The 22,820-nt window shown below is 34.9% G+C and overlaps 1 protein-coding gene across 1 annotated transcript in view; it reads right to left on the reverse strand.

The window, feature by feature from the left end:
- ADGB (androglobin) overlaps nucleotides 1-22,820 on the reverse strand; it is a 119,113-nt gene that overhangs the window by 58,685 nt on the left and 37,608 nt on the right. The window contains exons 10-16 of the mRNA XM_009646975.1: nucleotides 20,137-20,231; nucleotides 17,465-17,639; nucleotides 16,580-16,670; nucleotides 13,680-13,824; nucleotides 7,991-8,106; nucleotides 5,540-5,585; nucleotides 2,686-2,713 (exon numbers count right to left, since the gene is read on the reverse strand). Coding sequence (XP_009645270.1) covers nucleotides 2,686-2,713; nucleotides 5,540-5,585; nucleotides 7,991-8,106; nucleotides 13,680-13,824; nucleotides 16,580-16,670; nucleotides 17,465-17,639; nucleotides 20,137-20,231 — 696 coding nt within the window. The remainder of the gene's footprint in view (nucleotides 1-2,685; nucleotides 2,714-5,539; nucleotides 5,586-7,990; nucleotides 8,107-13,679; nucleotides 13,825-16,579; nucleotides 16,671-17,464; nucleotides 17,640-20,136; nucleotides 20,232-22,820) is intronic.

The raw sequence follows: 22,820 nt of genomic DNA on the forward strand, positions 1-22,820 counted from the left end.
AGAAGTTTTGAAAATAGCTCAGAACAGCTGAGAACAGAAGAATAGAAGAGCTTAGACATGAACGGCTATTAATTCATGTTTGCTGAGGAAAAAGATGAGGTAATATCCAAACAGGTGAGGTATAACAAATGAGAAAGCTAACTAGAAAAATACATTATTTATATTTAGGTGTGCTTTGCAGTACTTCATGATCAGTGAGACACATAGTGATGTGCTGGATAACTAATGAGTTTATAAAATGTAGGTGGCTCTAAACTAGTTTGCAACTAATTTTTCAAGAACTGAAAGAAATGTAATGTAAGGAAATGCACCAAAGAGCTTTTTTGCTTGCTTACACTATGGAAAAACTACCTGAAAGCTGTACAATCTAGGCTTTTTCTTATATTTAAGCGAACATAGGTTTTAGGCTTCCAGTGAAATAACCACAGTGTTTGGCTTACAAATGTGCCAAATGTGTGTGATGAAGGGGTCGTCAGAGCAGAACTATGCCCAACATCGTCTTCCTGTGGCTCAGTGTTGCTCTTCTTTGTTTATTCTGAACACGAGTACTAGAGTGCTATCAACAGACCTCCTTCAGCATAAACAGGGTCAGTAGAGCTCTGCAGCCTTCAAATAGAAGATGTGCTCCACCCTATTTAAAAGTCAATACATAGACCTTTCTGTTGACTATGTATGCAGGCTGGCGTCAGGGGGAAGGTAGCTCTTCCAGGGCAGCTAAGGGAAAGCAAAGTAGGTGTCAACAAAATGGCTGGTTTCCCCTCTTATCTTTGAAAAAGTAATGAGAATCTTGTGAGAATGTCACCAAAAAGCATACTTTATCCTTTTTGATCTATGCATTCCAAAGAGAGTGCTGTTCAGAGCTTTCTGGCATCATACAGAAATACGATTATATGAAAAAGTAAATCAAACTGTTAGTTATCCTTTACATTATATGCAGAATTGCCATTTCCAGGTATGGGAAACTGCAAATACTAGGTGATATAATGAAGATATAATTAATGGAATAAAACTATAAATAAATTTGAAGCAAATCTTAAGAAATGTTCAATATAAAATAGTATTTTAAAACTGACTTATAGGAGATAATTTCAGCAAATAACTGTACATAATTTTCATACAATTTATTCCTTGAACAAATGCAAATTCTCAAATACACAGATATAACAAGAGCTTATTAAAGTTAAATACTACAGAGAGCTTCAGAAAAGGGAACAACGTATGTGAATTCAAGAATTTTATGCTACTTAGAACTCAAGCGACAAAGATTAATGTTACAATCAAGCTTAAGAGAAAAAAATGAACTTGATGAATAAGGGAAAACATGCAAGTACAGAAGTAACAACAAAACATGCATTATAATAAAAAATAGAAGACAAATAAAATCAGATCAATAACTAAGAGCAGAGCATCACACAAACTAGAATAATTAATCCAAAAAGGGAAAAAGAAAGAGGAACAAATGAACACAGATTAGCAGAGTTTATCACAAAAATCCCTATTTTTATAGTAAGAAAATACTGTACTGCATGAAACCCCAAAATTAATAGAAAGAGAAATGTTCTTAAGAAAGTGAGAAGACACATTTTAAGAGAGTTTAATATCAAATGCTGTCATTGCTTTTGGTAAATACTCATATTTTTTCAAGCACTGCCTCTTTATTGAGGTGCTTAAATGGAAAGCAAGACTCTCTCATCAAACTGACTATAGTTTTGGGAGCCAACATTTATTCAATATCTGGACACTTTGTATCTGGCTCTTTATAAGCAAATTAAAATATTTGCTAGGCAAGTAAATGAAAAAGCACAAGAAAATACTACCTTGTAAAGAAAATGTTCAAAACTGAAATGAGTTCCCTGCCTCAGTTTTCAGTAAGAAGGGATAGACAGGCTGGCTTATTGGAACAGAGGTACAAAAATGGAAATTTCCCACTTAGAGCAGAAATAGCAAGAACTTAACATAGTGAATATGAAGGTTGTAGGCAATTTCCATAACAGAGCACAGAGATAATGGCACAGGAAATCTCCAATCCACAAAATGGTACTTAAGACATCTTTAAATGTAGGTTTTCTACCATGAGTTTGAAGATTAGCAAATGTTTTAAAGAAAAGATGACAAGTGATCTAACCAGCTACAGATTATTTAGTCCAATGCCAATAAACCATATTTCAAATGCAGGCAAATGGGTAGATGAATTGAAAGGCAAGATAACTTTATCCAGGTAGAACATTCCAGACTAGCTTAGGGTTTGGGGTTTTTGTCTTGGGGGGTGGGGTGTTGATGAAAAAATCACACAAAGAAACAGAAGTATCATACATGCTCTGCCTTAAACCAAATTGCATTTTCATTATGAAAAAAAGTGCTACCTAATGCTGTAAAGCTGCAGGTAACTGACCCATCAGCTTCAGGTCCACTTTAACAGAATGTCAAATTCTAGCTACCTTTATGGAAAATATAAAGATTGTCCACATGATCAAAGAAATTTTCCACCTTACTGTGTACTATTTCAACATACACTGTATACACTGTACAATAATGTTATTCTGAATTCCAGAATGCTTATTTGAAATTTCACTTTCTGGTTTTGTCATTTTCAGTCTGTATCTTAGTTTTATTATGTCTCTGGACAAATATTGGAACAGCAAGATTCCTGTGAGATAACAGATAATCATGAGAATAACATGATACCGCAAACAACTTCCATCAGATCCAGTATCTGCAACAAAAGCAATTGGAAATCATACAAAAACACTTCATCTTGTGAATATAACTGCTTTATTGCAACAACAGACAGAATAAGTGTAAGTGTACGAATTTTCATTTTACAACAAAGCCCAGTTAAGTGAAATTATATGTTTTAGGACAAATTTTTTGTTCTGGTAGATTTGCAAAGCTATGATTTCCTACTCTGAGGACATTCTGGAGAAAGACAGTGATGCACTATACTTGTACAAAAAAATTTCTTTGCATTTGATGAACCTCGATAGCGCAAAATTTCAGTGCACTTTAACAGTGTATTATAATGAGAATATTATAAACAACTTTTTTTAAAAAAAATCAACATAGAAGGACAGATATTCCTAAACAAAAAGGTATTGAAACATTGAAAAGCAATTATTTAACCAGGAAAGGATTTGTTTATATGTATGAGTTTACTTGTAAAATATCACTGTTCTCAATAGGAATGTGTTTCAAATACACTTCAGGTAAACAGAATGAACTTTTCTGACATTAGACTATTCATATATTTAACTGTCTAATGACCTATAATCAAACTCTGAAGAGATAAATTTATCGAATTCTCATTCACATACTTTGCAAAATTTGAGCAATTTTTAGCAATGTTAAAAAGTGTATTAAAACCCCCATACTCATAAATAAAATATTTTTTAAAAGATTTCTCTGTTTCTCTCAGTTTTGGTTCATGATTCATGCTCTCAGATATTCTGTGGAGTTGAAAGTCTCATAATGAATTGTTTTGAAGTAACAGCAATATGAAGTAACCTTCATAACCTATAGTGCATGGCACAATGCAAAGAATTAAACCAAGATATATTACTAAGCCTCCTTTCCCAATGATTTTTTTCTTTTAAAAGTAATTTTATGAAGATGAGTTTAGTTAATAATTAAGACATTAAAAAAATTGTATTATTTAAAGAAAAGTAATCATACCTGTACCACCTAAGAGGGGCATAGAGCTCCAGTCTTTGAATCCTTTAATGATTAGAAATATTTTCTGTGTAAAGTTGGAATAAATGGATTTTGCATAGAGAAATGACAACATATGGGCTGAGATGGCCTGGAGATTGTGAAGAGAACCTGAGCACAAAGGATTTTGTTACAGTAGTAATGTGAATTATTAGTATTATAGGCCAGAGGATGGACACATGTCCACTTTGTCCTTTTCCTTGGTTGTGCTATGGGACCTTTTCTTCAAGAGGATTTCTTGAGTAGACTTTTGAGTAAGCAGAAAAGACAGCAATCTGGCTATTGAGATACACTAACTTCAGAACCAATTAATAGGGACAGATACAAAACCACTCCAAGTTCCCAACATGTTCATGGCAGGCTTAGAGTCTTCTACTGCAAACTACTGTATTTCTATTAGGTTTTGGTCTGTGAAAGAATAACCGAAGGATATATTTCCAGCTCATTAACCTGTAGTATTTCAATACAGTGAGATTCTTCTGGTTTGGTTCTTTTTTTACTGGGATGATATTAATAAAAACAAGAATTCATAAGAAAAGACACTCAAGCACTATAGTACTTGAAATCATTACCAGTTCTTAAAAGTATAACCTCAAAATTATATCCTTTGCCTGTACTGAAGATATGTTTACCAAATTTGTTTAAAAACTTTTATTAGTATAGGTATTGGAGAAGTATGGTTTACATTTGCTTCAAGATATTTAAAAATCATAAATGTATTCTCACTCTTCATTACACTTTCAGTATGACCCAGGTTTTTGGCTGGTTTTTTTATTCCCCGTCTATAACCTTATCTTACATTACCCTATTTGGGGGTTATTAAAGATGGTTGATCGGTTGCACATTTTTCCAGAATGAAAATAATGTTAGAAACTGTGAAAATATTGAAACATCATGGATAAAATTACCGTGTTTAATTACTGTAGAAGTTAGGAAGTTGTGCACATGCTTTAACTGAGAGATGTTTAACTGAGATATTTATTGTGTTTCTCAATTATTGGAAGAGGGGATCATAAATACTTTACAGAGAATAAAATAAAAATAAAAAATGGCATTCTATACCTTTTCCCTCCTGAGAATCAACCTTCAGAAATGCTTAAAAAGCAAAGGTGCATTGCACAGGCTTCTACACAGACTGAAGAGTTGAAAACCAAACCCAAGATGAGTATCACATGTATGAATCATGGCATAAATAAAGCATGAATCCTAGTCATGTTTCACATGTTCTTCTGCTCTGAGATTCACCTTCAGAACTCTGGTAAAAGGAAAGGTGTTTCCTAGCAGTCAGTTTTAGGAGAGGTTCACTGTGCACCAAGCAAATCTGGTCATTTCTTTTTAAAAGAAGGCTCTTACTAACTTCTCCTGACCAAATCCTTAAGACATTCACTTAAACAAAGAAGTACTCATTTTGAAAAAATTAATTGGTCTGAATATTCTTCAAATAATAATCTCAAACATATTAAAAAAGTAACACTTATTAAAATGGAAATAGTCCTTTTTTCTTGCCTTTCATTTCAGAAAAAAAAAAAAAAAAAAAGAGTATAATTCACAGTGATTAGAACAAGAGCTCTGTGTACAAAACCCAGTACATTTTACGGGAGAATAACTTATGAGAAGTGTTATTTCTTCAAAATAATTCTTGTAAATTAGGGGCTTTTTAATACCCATCTGAAGATTCTACTCTATGTAATTACACATGCTATTACCAGTTCTTTGAAACCTTTTCCCATAAAACCAACATGCATAAATAAGGTATTTGTACATGAGGATTAACACTGAGGCCAAACAATATGGGAATGGCAAAAGTCTGAATATAAACTTCAGACACACTTACCTTTACTGGGTACTTCTGCATTTTGCTGCCAAAGGAGGGTGGTCTCCTATATGGTGAAAAAAAAAATGAAAAACCAACAATGGTGATTATAATCTTGCATCATTTTGATAAAGAAAATTCTTGGGCTTGGGGCAGTTCTTCCTGAGATGGAGAAACACTGTAGTATTTTTTTTTTTCCAAAAAAAAAGAAAAACAGAAATAATAAAATTCACCATAATACCTACATATACATCACTAATAGACAGACCAATGTTTTTCTAGAGAAGTACATGTAATCTGGAGTCTGGGATAAAAGCTGCTCCACACGCCTACTCCTCTGCTATTAAAAAAAATGTTATTTGATATTACTGTTCTTTGACAACGAAATAAGTTCTATTCTAAGAACTAGTTAGTCCTATTCTAGAACCAATTCTGTTCTTTTCTATGCTAAGTTTCCATTCTTGGAAATATACAGAAGGCTCCTTTTCCAACAAGCATTTCTTGCTGTACAAGTGTACACGGCTGTCATTGGCAACAGCATGCCTTGGTGCCACAGCATCTTTTGTTTTCTGTCAGCTACATAAATAAAAAGTAGCCTGCTCTTTTTTAACATTTTTGGCAAACTTTATCCTGGTCAATCCCATTTCCAAGCTAGAGATGCTGAACTAATATGAATGCAATATCCACTTACATTTAAAGTTGAAATCAAGTTAGCCAGCCTTTCAGAAAGTTCACTCATTAAATTTGCAAAGACAGGGTCCTTTTCTTTGAGAGGTTAAAATCTTTGACACTGTGAAAAATGTGTGCCTAGTCATCCTTCCTTCTGACTGTCCTCTTACCTGCAATATGACATACACTGCACAAGACTCACTTGGACTTTTTTCCTTTTTTCTTTTCTTTTTTTTTTTTTTCTTTTTTTCCATGGGCTGGGATTGTCAGGAGCTTGTTCCTTGTGTTCTTCGTTAGTGGAAATGGGTTTAACCCCTCGCCTGCGAGGATTGAAGAGTCAAGAGTGGAGGAATAAAGTCCAGCTAATGAGGAAGGGAGAACAGGAGAAAGAGGTTCCACAGTTCCCTGCTTATTTCCTATTTGAATGTGGTACTCTTAATGGGTTAACTACACTAGCTTTGCCTTTGCAAAGATAATTGTTAGAGCCTAAAAAAGGCTATTGCAAACAAATTTGCAAGCTTCTTTTCATCCCAGGTCTCCCTTTAACAAGATTTGTCATCCTTCCTCCCACCCAAACTCCTCGTACATACCCATCTTTACATGTGTCAACAGTGCTAATGCTGAAACTGATAGCACTGAGCTGGCCAACATCTGGACATGCACAGTGATTTTCTGCTCTGCATTTCAAAGAGGAATTGTGGGAGGCACACTGACTTGGAGCTGCTTTTATGCTTTCTCAATACAATCTAGAAACATTTCTGAGGGGCAGACTGACATAATTTAGAGGGTCTACGTAAGTTAGACTGGATGTCAGGTCACAACAGTACCTAAAGCTTGCATGAGGTCATTGTGCTATAACTTCAGGTCTACCTCAACCCTCCTATTGCATACATAATATGAAGAGATCTGTGAATGCTTCCTCTAAGCCTTATGGCTTTCTAGTTCAATTCCTAGCTGCAGTAAAAATCCTCCTGCAGCATTTTACAGGGCCTCGACAGGGCCAGAATAGGCTCAGGGATCTCATCTCTGTCAAAATTTTAGGTATTTGATCTTCTCTGAACTACCTAAACGAAAGAGTTGAGAGAATAAACTGCAGACTTAAAGAGTGTCTGTCCCAAAACAGGGAGTACCAAATACTTTAATACTTATAATTTAACCGCAGTATTGTTTATTGAGAGAATTTGAAAGTCCCATTTTTGCACAGCACAAATCCTAAATTCTATTCCAAATCCACTGTGGTTTTTTTAAAGAATGTCCATGAGTCAAAGCTGGGGACAGATCTAATGTAAACAGCAGTTAAGAGAAAAATGCATACATTATTGAAATTGTTAACAGTTGGTTGAACAAATTGGTAGCTGAAATATATTATGTCTTACATGTCCCTTTTAAGATTAATTTCTTGCTTTTCTAGAGCAAATGAGCTGAAAAGTACACAACAGGATTTTGCAATTGCCCATGTACTTCAGCTCCTCTTTGCAGACTTACATACATACAACTGTGCAAGACAAAAGGCAATATTTGGGTCTGAAAAATCTCTCCCCTTTAAACTGCAACTTCAGAAGTACACATGCATAGAGCGGTCATATTTCTGCATGGGAGTCTACAACTTGCAAGATTCCAGTATTGCCAAATTTCTTGTAGGAGTCACAGGATTTACCAAACAGGTACATGTCAACTGTACAATCAAGCTTCTCCTCAGAAATCCTGAGCATTTCCAAAGTATAAAAAGTATCAGATCTCCTCTACAAGCCTTGGAGACTGTAATGTTTGCACCACAACTCTAGCACTTTCTGCCAGGCTTACTGTTCGTGGGCAGTACACATGATCCATGCTTCTAGTACAGACATGCGCCAGCTTACTATACCATAGTATACCATATACCGTACTTTGTTGGTATTAACAGCTGGCAGCCGGAAGGCCTGGAGAGATACAGAACATCCTCAAAAACTGCTTTAATAGAATTTCTAGTAAAGAAGGAGAAAGTACCCTGGAAAATCTGCATGCTTAGTAATGTTACTTAAACCAGTTTGAGCTGTGAAAGCAATCTAACCACAGCTGTGTAGAGACTCCTCTGGGCTCATTTACTCAGTTTTTGGAGCACAACCATAACATAGTCAAAAGCTGTCTACTTCTCAAATGGTACAGGATGTGTCTGTCTACCTAAACCTCACTGATTCGGAGACAACTAGAAATGTCAAGGAAGTTCTCATTCTGTTACGATATTGCCTCAGCTACAGCGACTAAGACATTGGCACAGAAAGAGAAACTAAAGGCATTTTTCCTCCGTAATGAACACACATTGCCTGAAAGGTCAACTCTGCTGCCACAGTATCTGATAAAGAAAGAAATTAAAAAAGGCTCAGATCCAGCTGTGAAACATGAAAGGATGCACACAGTAAGATTCAGGGAGAATTTGGTTACTTGTTGTTCTTCCTGCAATCAATGGGAAATCTGAATGCAAAATGTGAGGAAAATTTGCTGGTTAACTTAAAAATCTAATTTATCAACTAGTAAGTTTTATAATTGTTAACACATAATTGTAAAAATAATGGTAATTCATAAATTTATAGCTCTTTTGTTACTTTGAAGGATTCATTTGTATTATTCAGACTCCTAACATTAGCTATGACATTATTTTATTCAAATCCATCAAATAATAGATTTTTAAATATACCTGATATTTTTATAAAACCAGTATCTTATTCTATGGTAGAAATGATGCATGGCAAAACTTTTCACACCAGTTTTTCTGTAAAAAACACTAATCTTCCAAAACTAAGCTCCCTGGATATAATTGCAGGTGAAGGAATAAGGCTTCAAATACATCATTTTTAAGATTAAAAATCCATTTTAAATCTATCTCCAAAATGCCAAAGACAACCAAAATATTTAAGATCCAACCCTGTATTACATTTCTAGGTTTGATGTTGACCTGAGAGTTATATCATCAAACGGTTTTGCATCTATAGTCACATGGATGCAATCTTTTTTTGCCTACTCCTGAGTCAGTGTTTTCACTGACTGGAATATCAGTTCCAGTTTTAGCTGTCATGTGGGAGAAGGTAACAGAGGTGCCTTTTGAAAAAAGGTAGTGGTACAAAAGAACAAACAGCTGCAAAGTTGTGCACAGACTGAGGTATAGGAATGGCTTAAAAATACTGAATTACCAACTCGGCTTCTCTCCTATTCAGTCTTTAATGCCGGAGCCGTCCCATTCTGTATAAGCAAGTAGATATTTGCGAGCCCATCATAAAGATTCTCTATACCACTAAGGTCTAAACTGAGACCTCAAGTCCCTCTTCTAATTCATGTGCCTCATAACTCATGTATACTTCTTTTTCCTGCAAAAATAACCAGGGAACTTTCATTTTGTGCAGACTGAAGTAATATAAAAACTATAAAATTTGTTAAGAAAAGTGGATTTTTGTTATTTTCTACCTAGCCCCTCCTGTTGACCCAATACCAATTAACTAGGCTTATGAAATAAGTCATAAGAAGTATTAGAATGAGGAGAAGAAAAAGCTTGTTATGACACAGTCTGGAATATTTATGGGGAACATGAAAAGAAGCACACAACAGAGCACGCAAACTAAATAGACTGATATCTATCAGTTGTAAAGCAGAAGGTAAGACTGAGCTTGCATATATAAAGGATGGCACTGAAGTAAGAAAAATGAGGTAAACATGAACATTAAAGAACAATTTAATTGTGTTTATTTCACTGGGAGAGAGTGGCGATTTTAACCCTTCTGCTCTAGAAAATAGTATTGCCCGGGAGCTTGACACTGAAGAAGCCACAAAGAGAAATCAGGGTTCTGCTCAAGATTTCTGAATATAGCAATCAGGTCAGTCTATTAAAATATCTAGTAGCCATTGCAAATTCTGATGGTAAACGTATTTGGATTAGATTTTTCTGCTTTGTTACTGTTCAACATTTCCATAGAAGGCAAGGAGCTTTTTTTCTCAATGGAATTGAAGATAACTTGTATTGAAGAATTCGTCATGATGAAGAATATTCAAGTAGGCTTTTGAATGGCAGAGGTACAAGGAAACGCTATTCCAGGATAATCTTTTCCTCAAAGAGTTTGCCAAAATTACTGTTTCAGAAAACTGCAAGACACTGTGCAGGTTACTTATGATGGCCATTTTGTTTTTTTCCTGACCACAAAAGTGGATAAGGGATAAAAATGAAAGGAAAAATCAAATTCTGAAGACCTTCTAGTTCAGGAAGCCATTATTCCACAAATAATGTTTTCCAACCAAATAGAACAAGACAAAAATCTACTTTCACATGCGTTTCAATGCATCTTACACATATAAATTACTTACCTTCCTACTAAAGAAGAATAAAAGCAAGCCTCTTCATTAAAGAACTGGGGGCTATTTTATGGAGTTTTTAAACAAAAAAAAATCACAAAATGTGTTTTCTTAATAACAGTGTGATTCAAGATCAATTTGACTACCAAAAATAGATATTTTAAATTACTTTTTTTCCTAATGCAAATGCACAAAGCTTTCAGAACTGTAAAATCAGAGGGAATGAGAAATTCAAGGGGAAAAAAGCTTGAAAAAATCAATAATAAAGCATTTCTATTCTTTGGCATGAGTACTTTGGGGACACAAGGGATAATGCCGTCTTTCAACTTGGTATTCTTCAAACGAGGTACATCCAGCTCCTAAAATTTTATCTTTCATTTATCACTAGTCTCTGTTTCTGTGACAACAGACCTTAGGAACAGTGAATCAGATACTCAGTAATGCAACTTCATAGAGTTTACATAGGAGTCAATTGAAATATGCCAATTTAAACTTGCTGAGGATCTGGCACAGCAGATGACTGAATTTCGGTCAGCTTAAAGCATAAAACTGCTGCATCCCAAAAACCAGATAACCAAATCTGTATCAAAGATTTTAAAGCAGACATCTCCAAATAGTAATTGCACAGGATAAAACAGAGACAAAGTTATTCACACTAAGTATACTACAGTACAAAGTTCTACAAATTAGCCATAACCTAGTGAGTTGGGTGTATCAAAGTTTCTCTTTCACTGTTTGCTTTTTAATCACTAATTGATTAAAAAAAAAGTATAGATGTATATTTTTATTTCAAGTTTTAAAACTATATGGAAAGAAAGCTCTCTTATAATGAGTCTCTCAGAGATATCCACATGATTTTGTTGATTAAAAGATTTAATATGTGAAACAGAGTAGATTGTTCTGCGAGTTAAAAGCATTATTTTCTTTTGCAATCCATACAAGCGCAGTCCTACTTACATACTACAATTAATAGGCATAGCATTTTTCAGCTGAGATTTAAATGGAGGCAAAAGTAAGGTTCAAGTCTAAGTCAATAGCTGCTCATGACTTCTTACATTTCATGTCTGAATCAGACTGCCCTCAGACTAAGTCACACTCATGTCTTCTTCCAACCATTCCAGTTTTATCCTCTCCCTCTTCTATTTTCTTACTTGCCCTTGTGTCTCTCCTCGACTGCAGGTCCTACTGTGACAGACCGGATTTCTACAATCACATGGTTCCTACACTCTTGGACTAGGGGAAAAAATCAAAGTGACATTCCAAACTATTTTTATGTATCCAGCTCATAATTACAAATTAACAGACATTTAACTAAATCTCGTACAGCTAGAGAGACTGAGGTAAGGCAACCAATAATTATTATATATTGTCAGATGCTACTTACAGCTCCTTTTTACCCTGCTGCTTTTGTAATGATTTTCTTAAGTTGCAGTTACTAGAAAGACTTTTAAAAGGTCATGAAGTACTAATTAAACTACTGTTTATAAAATGTACACAAAAACCAGAATAGTTAAATATATATCCTACTGCGAAGCATTCTCCTTCATACTGAATTACCTTATTTTAAACTATAAATACCCAACAACTATATCCACACATGTACATTTTCTATATACACAATAGATGTAGAACAGTTTAAAACAACTGAGTTTCAGATCTGAAATATAAAAATGGCATTACAGTATACTCCGGAGAGGAAACATACAAAAAGACCCTCTGAAAATTACATAGAAAATTATTTTATTTTTATTTTAAAATTTACTAAGCTAAATCATGTTTTATTTGTTCATGAAGATACCTAATGCAATCCTTAACAGTATGTCTTTGGTCTTGAAACACATTTTGTAACCCTACAGGCAGTCACTATACACCAACCAAGTATCACAAATGTTATCCTCAAATATATTTATCAGTTTGTCCCAGAAAAGAACAGTAGAAATTTTAAAATAATTGGGTCATCCTTACTACATGATTGTGCAGATAAGGACTTTGTTGCTATCTTTCCTTTATGCAGCACTATGGATAAATACATTTAATAGGTTCTTTTAAATTATTTTCTCTACTGTAATCATATTGAATGTAACATACAGAAAAAGTACACATTCTTTACCCAGAATAGAAAATAAACGTGGAGGGGAGAACTGTAGTAAACATTTCACAGAATCACAGAATTACAAGGGTTGGGAGGGACCTCGGGAGATCATCTAGTCCAACCCCCCTGCTAAAGCAGGTGACTACATCTTCCTCGAAGTATAATTGGTATATTAAGTTGGATCAGATTTTGAGTATAGCTTAATTGAAAGCATTTTTATATTACCTAGACTGCTTTTTCCCTCAATTTTCTTAAAGTCAAAAAGACAAATGCTATCAGATGCTCTTATGAGCAGTGTTTGCTGCAGTAAGGATGAAATTTAAGAGATATTGGCACTGCCAAGTTGGGTTCTTTGGTAGGTGTTGAGCAAACAAAATAACTTCAGTGGAGCTCTGTTTGTTTGTTTAAATATTTAAGTATCTGTTTCTTTATGTTGTGAATTATTTCCCTCTACAAAATATTTCACTCAGGAAGATTGAGCATCTAATTCATGGCTGAGGATTCCCTTAGAAGGCAAAGCCTCTGAAATTAAGAGCAGGCAAACTGAGTGTTAGAAACTTAGCTCTTTTTCTACATCTAGTCTGAGGTCTTTCAATTAATAACCAAATGAGGATGCCATTTTTAAGGCATGAGTTTATAAAGTTCACATTTTTCAAGTAGCCACGTGCCAAGGTACATCCTTAACTGTAGATGAAATACACCGATAGTAACATGAAGCAAACATTTATTTATAAAGACCCCTGACTATCTTCTTAAGACTCTCCCATCAAATTGATTTTAAAGAGCAAAACTAAAATATTTTACAGTGTTAGCAATAGGGCTTTTAGAATCTGAGGAATAAATCATTAAAAAAAAAAAAAAGGTTAAAATGAAAAGCATTAGGAAAGATTCCCCACCCAGTATACATCAATATAACTGTAAACTGCAAAGAGCAGAGAAATAGATTAAATGCTGAGGGGGTCAAGATTACTGAATAGTCTTAAAATACCTCTATTCAAGTATGAAGTATTTTCTATTTAGTTTTTCACTATCCTTTGGAATATAAAACTAGGTCAAGTTAAAAAAAATTAGGAAAATTATTACCTGAGAATAATCTTCTGCATTTGAGTGTCTCCCACTTTGATTCATATCCACATTACTGTCACTTACATTTTCATCACTTTCAGTAACAGAAGGGACACAGGATATGGAACGAAATCCTTTTTTGATGGTAGACTGTGGAAAGTGGCTAAATAATGAAAGAAAACTCAAACACTTTAATCCATACATTTACGTTCAAATGACAGTCTTCATAACCATTCTTAACAGAATCTTGTCAAAATAATTTGTGCCTCATTTATTTTGACAGCTTAATAAGGCAGCACAAAATCTCTATATACATGTATTCCTTATCATTACTGGCTTGGCACTACACACATATCTACACTCAAAAGATGTGAACTGTTGTCCTTTTAACTACCCCTCAACAAAAAGAAAGCCCAAGTCAGCTGAGGAAAACTAGATCGTAACACCATAAGTGAATACATTTCTATGGCCCCTAGACAAGAAAAACACTGAAAATGTGCACTACCTAAATAGAGGCAAGGCAAAACAAAGTGCTTTGTGTCAGAATAGTTTTTCGTCTTTTCCCTCAAAATGGGTCTCCATAGCTACCAGACAGCTAAAACACACGATAACCAAGGAAACCTATGCAAGGCCTATTCTGGCTATAGTAAAAGAAAGCTCTGTCACTGGCTTCAGTGGAGTCAGAAGTAAAAACTGCTGTAAATAGAAATAACTCTTTGCTTGTTAAGTGAACTAGGAGAACAAGATGAAAACCATGTTGCACACATGCCAATTAGGCATAAATACCTAATTGTGTTATTGCAGCAATAAAGAACAGAGAAAAATGTAAGCATGTGTTATCTAACCCCCTTCTTAATGATTGAGATAATGAAGTATCAAGATCTTTAGCAGTAATAGTCACAATTATCTTCCCTTTGAATGTTTCAAAAGAATTTATTATAATAAAAGCAAGAGATTAAAAACAGTTTCAGTCCCAATTACGTATCTAAGTCCCTTATCTTATTTCAGCAGCCATATTACTGTAATGAAATGCTAATAGTTGCTATATATTTTTGGTTACTACCTGTTAATTAAATCATGAGAGATTAAATTAGCTGACTGTCATAGAAACTTAGCACATTAAATAAACTGTCCTTGACAAAACGGGGTTTAACTATGAAAAAAACAATATAAAATACGTTAACATGCAAATACTGCAACATCTTAATTATTATTCTCTCATTCTTTTAATAACCTATTAATGGATATTGCTTATAGCATTTTTATGTATTTCTACTCCTACTATTTTAAAACAAACAATAAGTAATGTAATGTATTTTTAACCAGTCAAATGCAACTGTATCAGCAAAACAATGATATTCCCAGAGTATTTCAAGGTCATTTCTTCCATGGACAAATGCTGCTGTTCAAAGCAAAAAAATCTAACTGGTTTATTATCAATCCACCCAATCATGATAATTAAGATGCAGAACCTATTAAGTATGTAGTTTATTCAGTTTAGTTAGAGATGTACTTAACAAAAGGTGTACACACCTTAGGAAACAACTTAGGAAACACACACCTCCAACAATTTACAAATTTACAAATTGTTGGACTCAGGATCAAGAAAAGAACTATCCTTGAAAATAACAAAAATTTGGTGCTCACTTGGTACGTGATACATTCAATGCTTCCTCTGTCAGGAGTCCAGTCAGAATAAAAGAGAGGAGATTAATAATTCTAGCAGTTGTCTACCGAATGTCCATATCATAAGCTGAAGCCTCACAGTAATGTATTATGCAGTGGGTCACAGAAAAAAAACCAAGGCCCTTATATACTTAATGGTAATCCTTCTTTTCTTGTCAGTGGGCAAGTATTATGCTGAATATTGACTAGAAGTGGTGAATACATGAATTTCTGAAACTTCTTCTCGAGGACACCCTGTTTAAACACCCTGGTTTTCAAGGGTTTATAGGACCTCCAAACAGTCTTTAACACAAGGCATTTATACAAAGTTGTGTTTTAAGTACAAACTGCTTCACCTGCACTCTCGGGCTTCTTGTAACAACTATAATGAACAGAGAACAGCCTGCTTTATTTATAAACGTTAACGTTAATTGTCCCACGCCAGATATGTGACATCCCTGAAACTACTGACTGGCCTGTCAATTACTTCCTTGTTATGTGCAAGAACTGAAAAATACCAGTAGTTTGAAGAAAAATTTCAAAGATCTCAATGAATATTCCTATTTCTGGTGGAAATGATCTATTGAATATTCTACATCTTTGGGCTCACTGAGCAGAGAAACTGGCAAAGTCTCCCTGCCCTTCAATGTCGGATGCCCTGAGAAGTGTGCATCCACCTAGGAGACTGTCCGCACAGGCTGCGACAAGGAGGGACCCACCCCTCAAGTACGTGCATGCCCACCTCCTGGTGGGCTTTCTCACCAACATGTGATTAGCAGATTATGGGGAGCAGCATATAAAGCTTAGAGCGTGCTGACCTGCATCTCCAATAGGAGGTGTATGCAAGTAGAAAAACCTGCACTGTGAAAAGAGAAAGTGTGCTTGTGACCCAGAATGCCAGGAAGATGCATATAACTGCGTATGTATGTCTGCGTGCGTGATTAGAAATGCTTGGGATTAGTTACGGAAAGGTGTTCAGAAGTTGTTAGGTGTTTATTATCATTTTGTGAGCATCTACTATAGTGGTTTATCTGTTATATTGCTGATATTGATCCTAAACGTGCAATTCACTGATTGCCAGTTAATTATGTGACATCAATAAAATAATAAGAGTGCTCTCATCCTGATGTGCTTTAAACTACATGAATTGAGCAGTTTTTCCCTGTGACACAAGTAAACAGAAGCCATTGCGCTTTCACAGTGAAATGGACTAACAATAGGATGTTGAGGCTGAAACCACATTGAATACTTACATGTCTGTGGGTATCGGGATAAGATTCAATTTGTAATTCAAAAATAGACTAGCAATCTCAACATGTTCTTCAGGTTTCTTTAGCACAGGCTCTGGGGAAAAAAAAAAAAGCAACTTGTTAAATATATATTCATAAGAAATATTTAATACTATAATTTTGACAAATGATTTCCATAGGGGATTCATCACCCCTAAATAATTCTATTTTCCAAGTATCATCACATACACTTGAATGGAAGACAACAACCATGGGTGGCTTTAGGTGACATATCATGAAAAAATTAGCGCTTAACGCTCTGATCCTCAGCCTGCAAGGCATTAAAACTGTGCTTAGCCTATATGTAAGGTTATCCAATGTAGCTCAAAGCAACTATGACAGCACATTCTGCCTTTGCTAATTTCCTCTGATTCTGACCCCAGTATATTTTGCTAAGCGTGCCTGTAACACTTTCACATTAAAGCTAACTCACATGATGCATTCAACTCCTTTATGCAGTATGGACAAACCCTCAAACAAGTTTACCCCTAGAACTATGAGTTGTTGCAGCAGGACTAGTCACATACTTTAAAGGTTTAAAAGGTGTTCAGAAGCTTTCATGGCTCTGCATCAGAGAGCTTTTGGGTTGCTTTGATAACACACCCTCTTCATTTTCTCCAGCAGAGTAAAGTGCTTTTTTAGAGATAAATTAAGACACTTCTCAAAGCATTTAAGAAATAATAGGGCTAAGGGGAAGTAATGCAAAATTGTCAAAAAAAAAAAAAGAGAGAAAGAGTAATCCCTAGGGAAGTTCTACTGAAATTAAGCTAACAGGCTTATAGCTCTGAAAATGTTTATACTAATTAAAATGGAATTACAAATTTATTTTGGAGGTTTGAGTAGACAAACCTTGAGGTTCAGATGTCACAACAGTTTCCTTTTTCTGACGGAAAAGCTTCCAACGAGGAACTGGTGGTGGCTGTGGTAGGGCTACCAGAGGACAGGACCTAGTTCTGGTAATCAGGACAGGATGACTATATATGTGGGAGAGCCCATATTGCCTCAGCTTCTCTGAAGAATCAGCCTATGAAACATGGAAAGGTAATCTGCTGGGGTCAGCTCGCATTTCTCATTTATCTCCCTCTCAGAAAAGAACAGTATACACACAAAAGCACCTAAGGGCTTGGTTAACAAATGAAACAAAAATCATTCACCTGACAAGGCTATGCAAAAGCATTATAATTAGGACTTGATGTTCAGCAGAAAAAAAATAATTGAATACTTAGAGGAGTATTTACATATCTTTTTACTTTTCATAATAGATTCATCACTTCTTTCAACTTACTTAACTAACCATATTCTTTTAGGTGCTGCAGAAAACATAAGTGAAGCAGAATGAAGATGTAAGTAAACAAGTGACAACACCTTCTTTTAAACAAACATATTTAATAATACTTCTGAGGAAAAAAAGCCCTTACTTAATTCCAAATTTTAAAAGCAGCAGAATTCTAAAAGCAACTGGTCTTTTGGATAACTTGTGAAATCTCCATAGCGTAAGATCCCTTTGAACCAATACATCACTAAAATTACGCTTTTTATCTGCTGGCTAATTTAGAAAACACATTTAAAGGCACTACAGTTGACCCATATACCAAAGCCCTTAGCAACAGACTTAAGAGCAATTTTAGATGTGGACATGGAGTGGTGCTCTTCCCATTAAAATAATAATGGTCCAGTACTTAACGTTTTTCACTGCTGAAAGTTCTGTTTACAAGATTTTATTTTAAAAATACACCTTCTTTTGCTTGCTAAATAAATAAATCATAACTTATTTCTTGAATATATATGTTCATCAGCAAGTCTCTGATTGCTCCTGCTCATTGTCAAATGTTCCTGAGATTCTATAATTACAAACGGCAGAGGCGAATGTAGTTGTTTTTATTTAAAAGCAGAGGATCAAATTAAACAAGTTAAGGTACACAAGCAATATATCAGCCTCATTTGATCTCTGAATTTATAAAGACATATTACACGAGTTACTAGGCACACACATATTCAAACAATTTCACAATGAAAGTTGAAACCTCTGAGATTATAAAGGATTTTGAAGACGACCAGTTAGGTGCCATAAAGGAGAACTTGTCAGCAGCTGAGTAGGAAACACAGTCGAATGACACAACTATTGATTTTTTTCATTTTATCTGAGCAAACTTAAGACAATTAAATTCAAGCCAAGGACATTCACACTAGAAAGCACAGCTAAAAGGGAATCGGCAAAAATTCTGGAGGGAAATTTTGGCACAACTGCAGTCAATGACAAAGTTTCCTCCAAATTTAGGGAGCAACTCTTATCCCAAACAATGAATCCACTCTTCCAAACTTTAATTATATTGGTGTAATTCTTCTTAGCCCCCAAAGAAAGCTTGAAAATGTGCTTTTTTAACTGAGTCCCACAAGAAATCCACTACACTTCTATTCTATATTTAATTTCTGTCAACTTCCATTTTTTCTATCAGTCTTTACTAAAATACTGGTTTAGACATATAGATTCATCTGCCTCATCCTATTTGGCCTGCCATGTCTCTTTTTCAGTAATCTCTGTACCCTAACAGACTGAAGCCAAGTTTGCAACTCAAGGCCTTAGGTGGCAGAAAAGATATAACCCTATGTAACCACTTCTAATTTGCTTTGTGATGACTAATATTATTTATTATTAGCAAAGCGACAGTATTGTCTGAGACCTTAAATTAATGAGTTAAAATAAAATCACAGAGAACAAGCTAGTCTTCAAAACAGTGTAAAGTACACAGCACAATTTTTAAAAAGAAAATAGTGCAAGAATTAAGAGCAGTAAAGCATAGCACTTGCAAAGCATTTCTGGAAATTTCTTTATTTTGTGAAGCCTATTAGTTTACATATCAGAGAAGACAGTTTAAATTTCAGTATTCTAATTATGATAAATATGATTTAAATGTACAAAAAATTACATCTGATTAATAATCAACTCAAGAAAGCCTGCTCTGGCACTATAAATAGCTTTCTGTAGAGTGTGAGTGACTAAGTGGAAATTTAAGCATTGGTTTTAGCCCAGCTGCATAAAGCTCTACACTCTCTCCAGCTGCTTTCACCCGTTACAACACTAATGATAGAAATGGATATAAACATGGTATTTCTTATAAAAAAACGTATCGGAAAATGTATATCAGAGAATTCATTAATTGCAGTCTGAAAAAAATTTCAAATTCATGGTTTTCAAGCAGCCCTTAAAATAATTAGTCTTTCCATTCAGAAGTATCTCATCATGATGCATTTTCTAGTCCACATGTAGCCTCTCCCAGGAGACTTCAGCTCCCAGGATCCAGAGGAAAGTGGAGTAAAACTGAAAAAATGAGCAGGGCTGTGGCAGGAAAATGCATGATCAGAATACAGAAGTAATGAAATATAAACCAGGTAGCCATTACCTGGTGACTGTTTCACTATACTAATTTTATTATTTTTGTTACAATGTAGTCACTACATAATGAAACACCCTGATAATAAAATATGTAATGCTTTCTTCTCCTGAGAGCACAGAATCTTACCATCTGCCCTAACGAAAAAATGTCCTCTTCAAACAAATGTAGTGGTATACAGCCAGCATACACGGCCATTTCTGGCTGGGTTGGCACAGAAGATTCTACAGAGAAAACATTAACATGCTTTAGAACAGGGTAAACTAAATAAATGTTGTTGTACCTCACCTTAAATTAATGTGCTTTCTCTGCCTTATTTTTATTATTCTTGTCTTTCTGTGATTGTTATTTCATTCAAAACAAGAGCTCACTGTAAAATATCCAGGAGAGAAGCCATGGATGGAAAAAACACATTGTTTTAATCCTTGCCCGTTTAGACCATCAACAACTTTTGCATATTTTACTTCTTTTACACAAATGAATAACAGAAACTACAACTTAGAAATGCAAAAGCGCTCGCCATTGTTCTTTTATTTTTCTTCAAACTTTAAAAATACTAGGTATTAGCATGAAGAACACAATACACATCATCTGGGTAGGTGAAGTAAAACCATACTGATCGTCAGTACTACCTAAAGGCTTCCCAACTAGTGAAAGCAAAATTTGAGCTTGCCAGCAAAAGGATCACAAGACAGAGCTCTGGCCACTCCTGCTGATGGATATGAAGATTGAGATAAGTAGTTTGAGAAACAGAGTGCTCATAAACCAGGGTTAGTGTCCTTACTTCTGTCAAGGAGATGGAAAAATTGAGGTAATGATGGCTGCTTCAGAAAGTGCGAGGGGGTGACCCCATAGCTCTTATCCCGCACGCCTTACGGAAGCTTATTTTCCTGTAATTCTGCCATAGGCAAGGCATAAGAGCAGGGGCACATTCACTTTGTTACCCCTAGAAATTTGTTGCACTAGGCAACCACATAATCGTCTCACACCTGTTGTACCTGTGAAAGGAGCCATTGCTAATTCCTGAATGCTGAAGAGAAACCAAGGCTGGCTGGCTGACAGCCAGTTCACTCATGCTGAAGGGAAATCAAGAGTCTAAAAATACAATACTAGAAATATAGGTCTGTGGTTTGACCTAAAAGTCAGCTCAAAAAGAAGGATATCTCTTTCTCTCTGTTTTTCCTTAGTCATCTAAGAAAGCATGTGAAGACAGGATTTCAGTACATAGGTTGTGACACCTATCTTTCATCTGAATGTTTTGCCTTTGTTCCCTTCAGCTCCACTTCAAATGTAGGATAATTGCTTCCTATGTTTAGTAAATATTCAGCTGGAAGTTGCTCTAAGAAAAGGTTTTTTTCTGTGAAATGAAATAAAACAATGCTGTCTGCATACAAAGAAAGAAGCAAAAGGAAAAGGAAATGAAAGGAAAAGGAAATGAAAAGAAAAGGAAATATAGGCAAGTGGCTGGAAAACAGAATTTATCAGACTTAAAATCCATTTATTTAGAAGGTATGAGATGGTTTGGGTTTTTTTTCTTAAAGCAGTAGGCTATCTCTGCATCTTGAATATACTTCCAGAAATAAAATTACTTGATTAAATATAAGCTGATAGTAAGTGAGAGTTAGTTTCCAATGGATTCTTAATATTTCTCACTACGTGCTTCTGACCCTGTGTTAATCCCAGCTCTTGTATTAGCTGTGGGTTTCAATTTATTCAAAAGCAAGGCTATAACCTAGGTTTGATCTCAGTCCCTACTGACATATCTGATCTGTTGTTACAAATACAGCAGTAGTAGCTACGACGTACTGCACATTACAGAAGAGTACATGCCACAAGGCACACCGATCTCATTGCATGTGAGAAGTATTTCTCAAATAGAAGTATTTAATCAAATACCAGGTGGAATGTAAAGCTGTCATATTCAGTCCAGATGGGTTGTGAAATAAAATGGCTGCAGGGCAGACAATAAACAGTAATGAACAAATTATTAGAGCATGCAAATGATTAACCAAGCACACCATACTCACTTTAATAATACCATTACAATGGTTATACATTATGCCAGTACCTTTTAAAAATAATAATTTGATCATTATTCACTGTAAAAAAATGAGGAGGATGTATGCAAATTATTTGCCACCAAGTGTACTGTTGATTAGTGTGAATGCAGCATCCAGGGAAAGCAGTTAAAACCAATAGCCTTGACAAAATTGTATTTTTAGATGAAAAATGTTATAACATATGGTACAACAAAACAGTTAGATTCAGCAAAGACTATTATTTACATCCATCAGCGTGGATTTAAGAGTTCTGTGGTGCTTTGTTAAAGATTTCTGAATCCTTGCAGCTGATTATGTTTAACATTTGTGGCTTTGAAAATTCATCTGTAGAGAGTGAGTACTACACAATCTGAATAAATGTTTCAGTCCCTGGGAAAAGGGAAAGTAGCATTTGAATTGATTCATGTAATACATATGTATATCCAGCCACTTAAAAAGAAAGGCCAAGAATTAAAATTGTTTTTAATAGTTCTTAATCATTCTTATTTTTTAAAAAATCATAATTTTGGAAGACTTGCAAAAAATTTTCTCACCATATCTTAAGGTTTATCTTAAATATTTATTTGTCAAAGGAGCTGATGTTGAGTTTTAACTTCCCAAAACACTTCAGTTGGCTTTCAATATCCTTCTTATCAGGTGGGCAGCTCATATTTTAACCTCTGTTGTTGTGTTAGACATTGATTAGCTTTGCCTATTGGAGGGTATTTCTTTAGTCTTCAGAAAAATTACCTATGTGCTTTTCAGAATTGACAA

Source organism: Egretta garzetta, unplaced genomic scaffold, assembly GCF_000687185.1.
Source record: "Egretta garzetta isolate BGI_Z169 unplaced genomic scaffold, ASM68718v1 scaffold139, whole genome shotgun sequence".
In the NCBI taxonomy this organism is placed as follows: domain Eukaryota; kingdom Metazoa; phylum Chordata; class Aves; order Pelecaniformes; family Ardeidae; genus Egretta; species Egretta garzetta.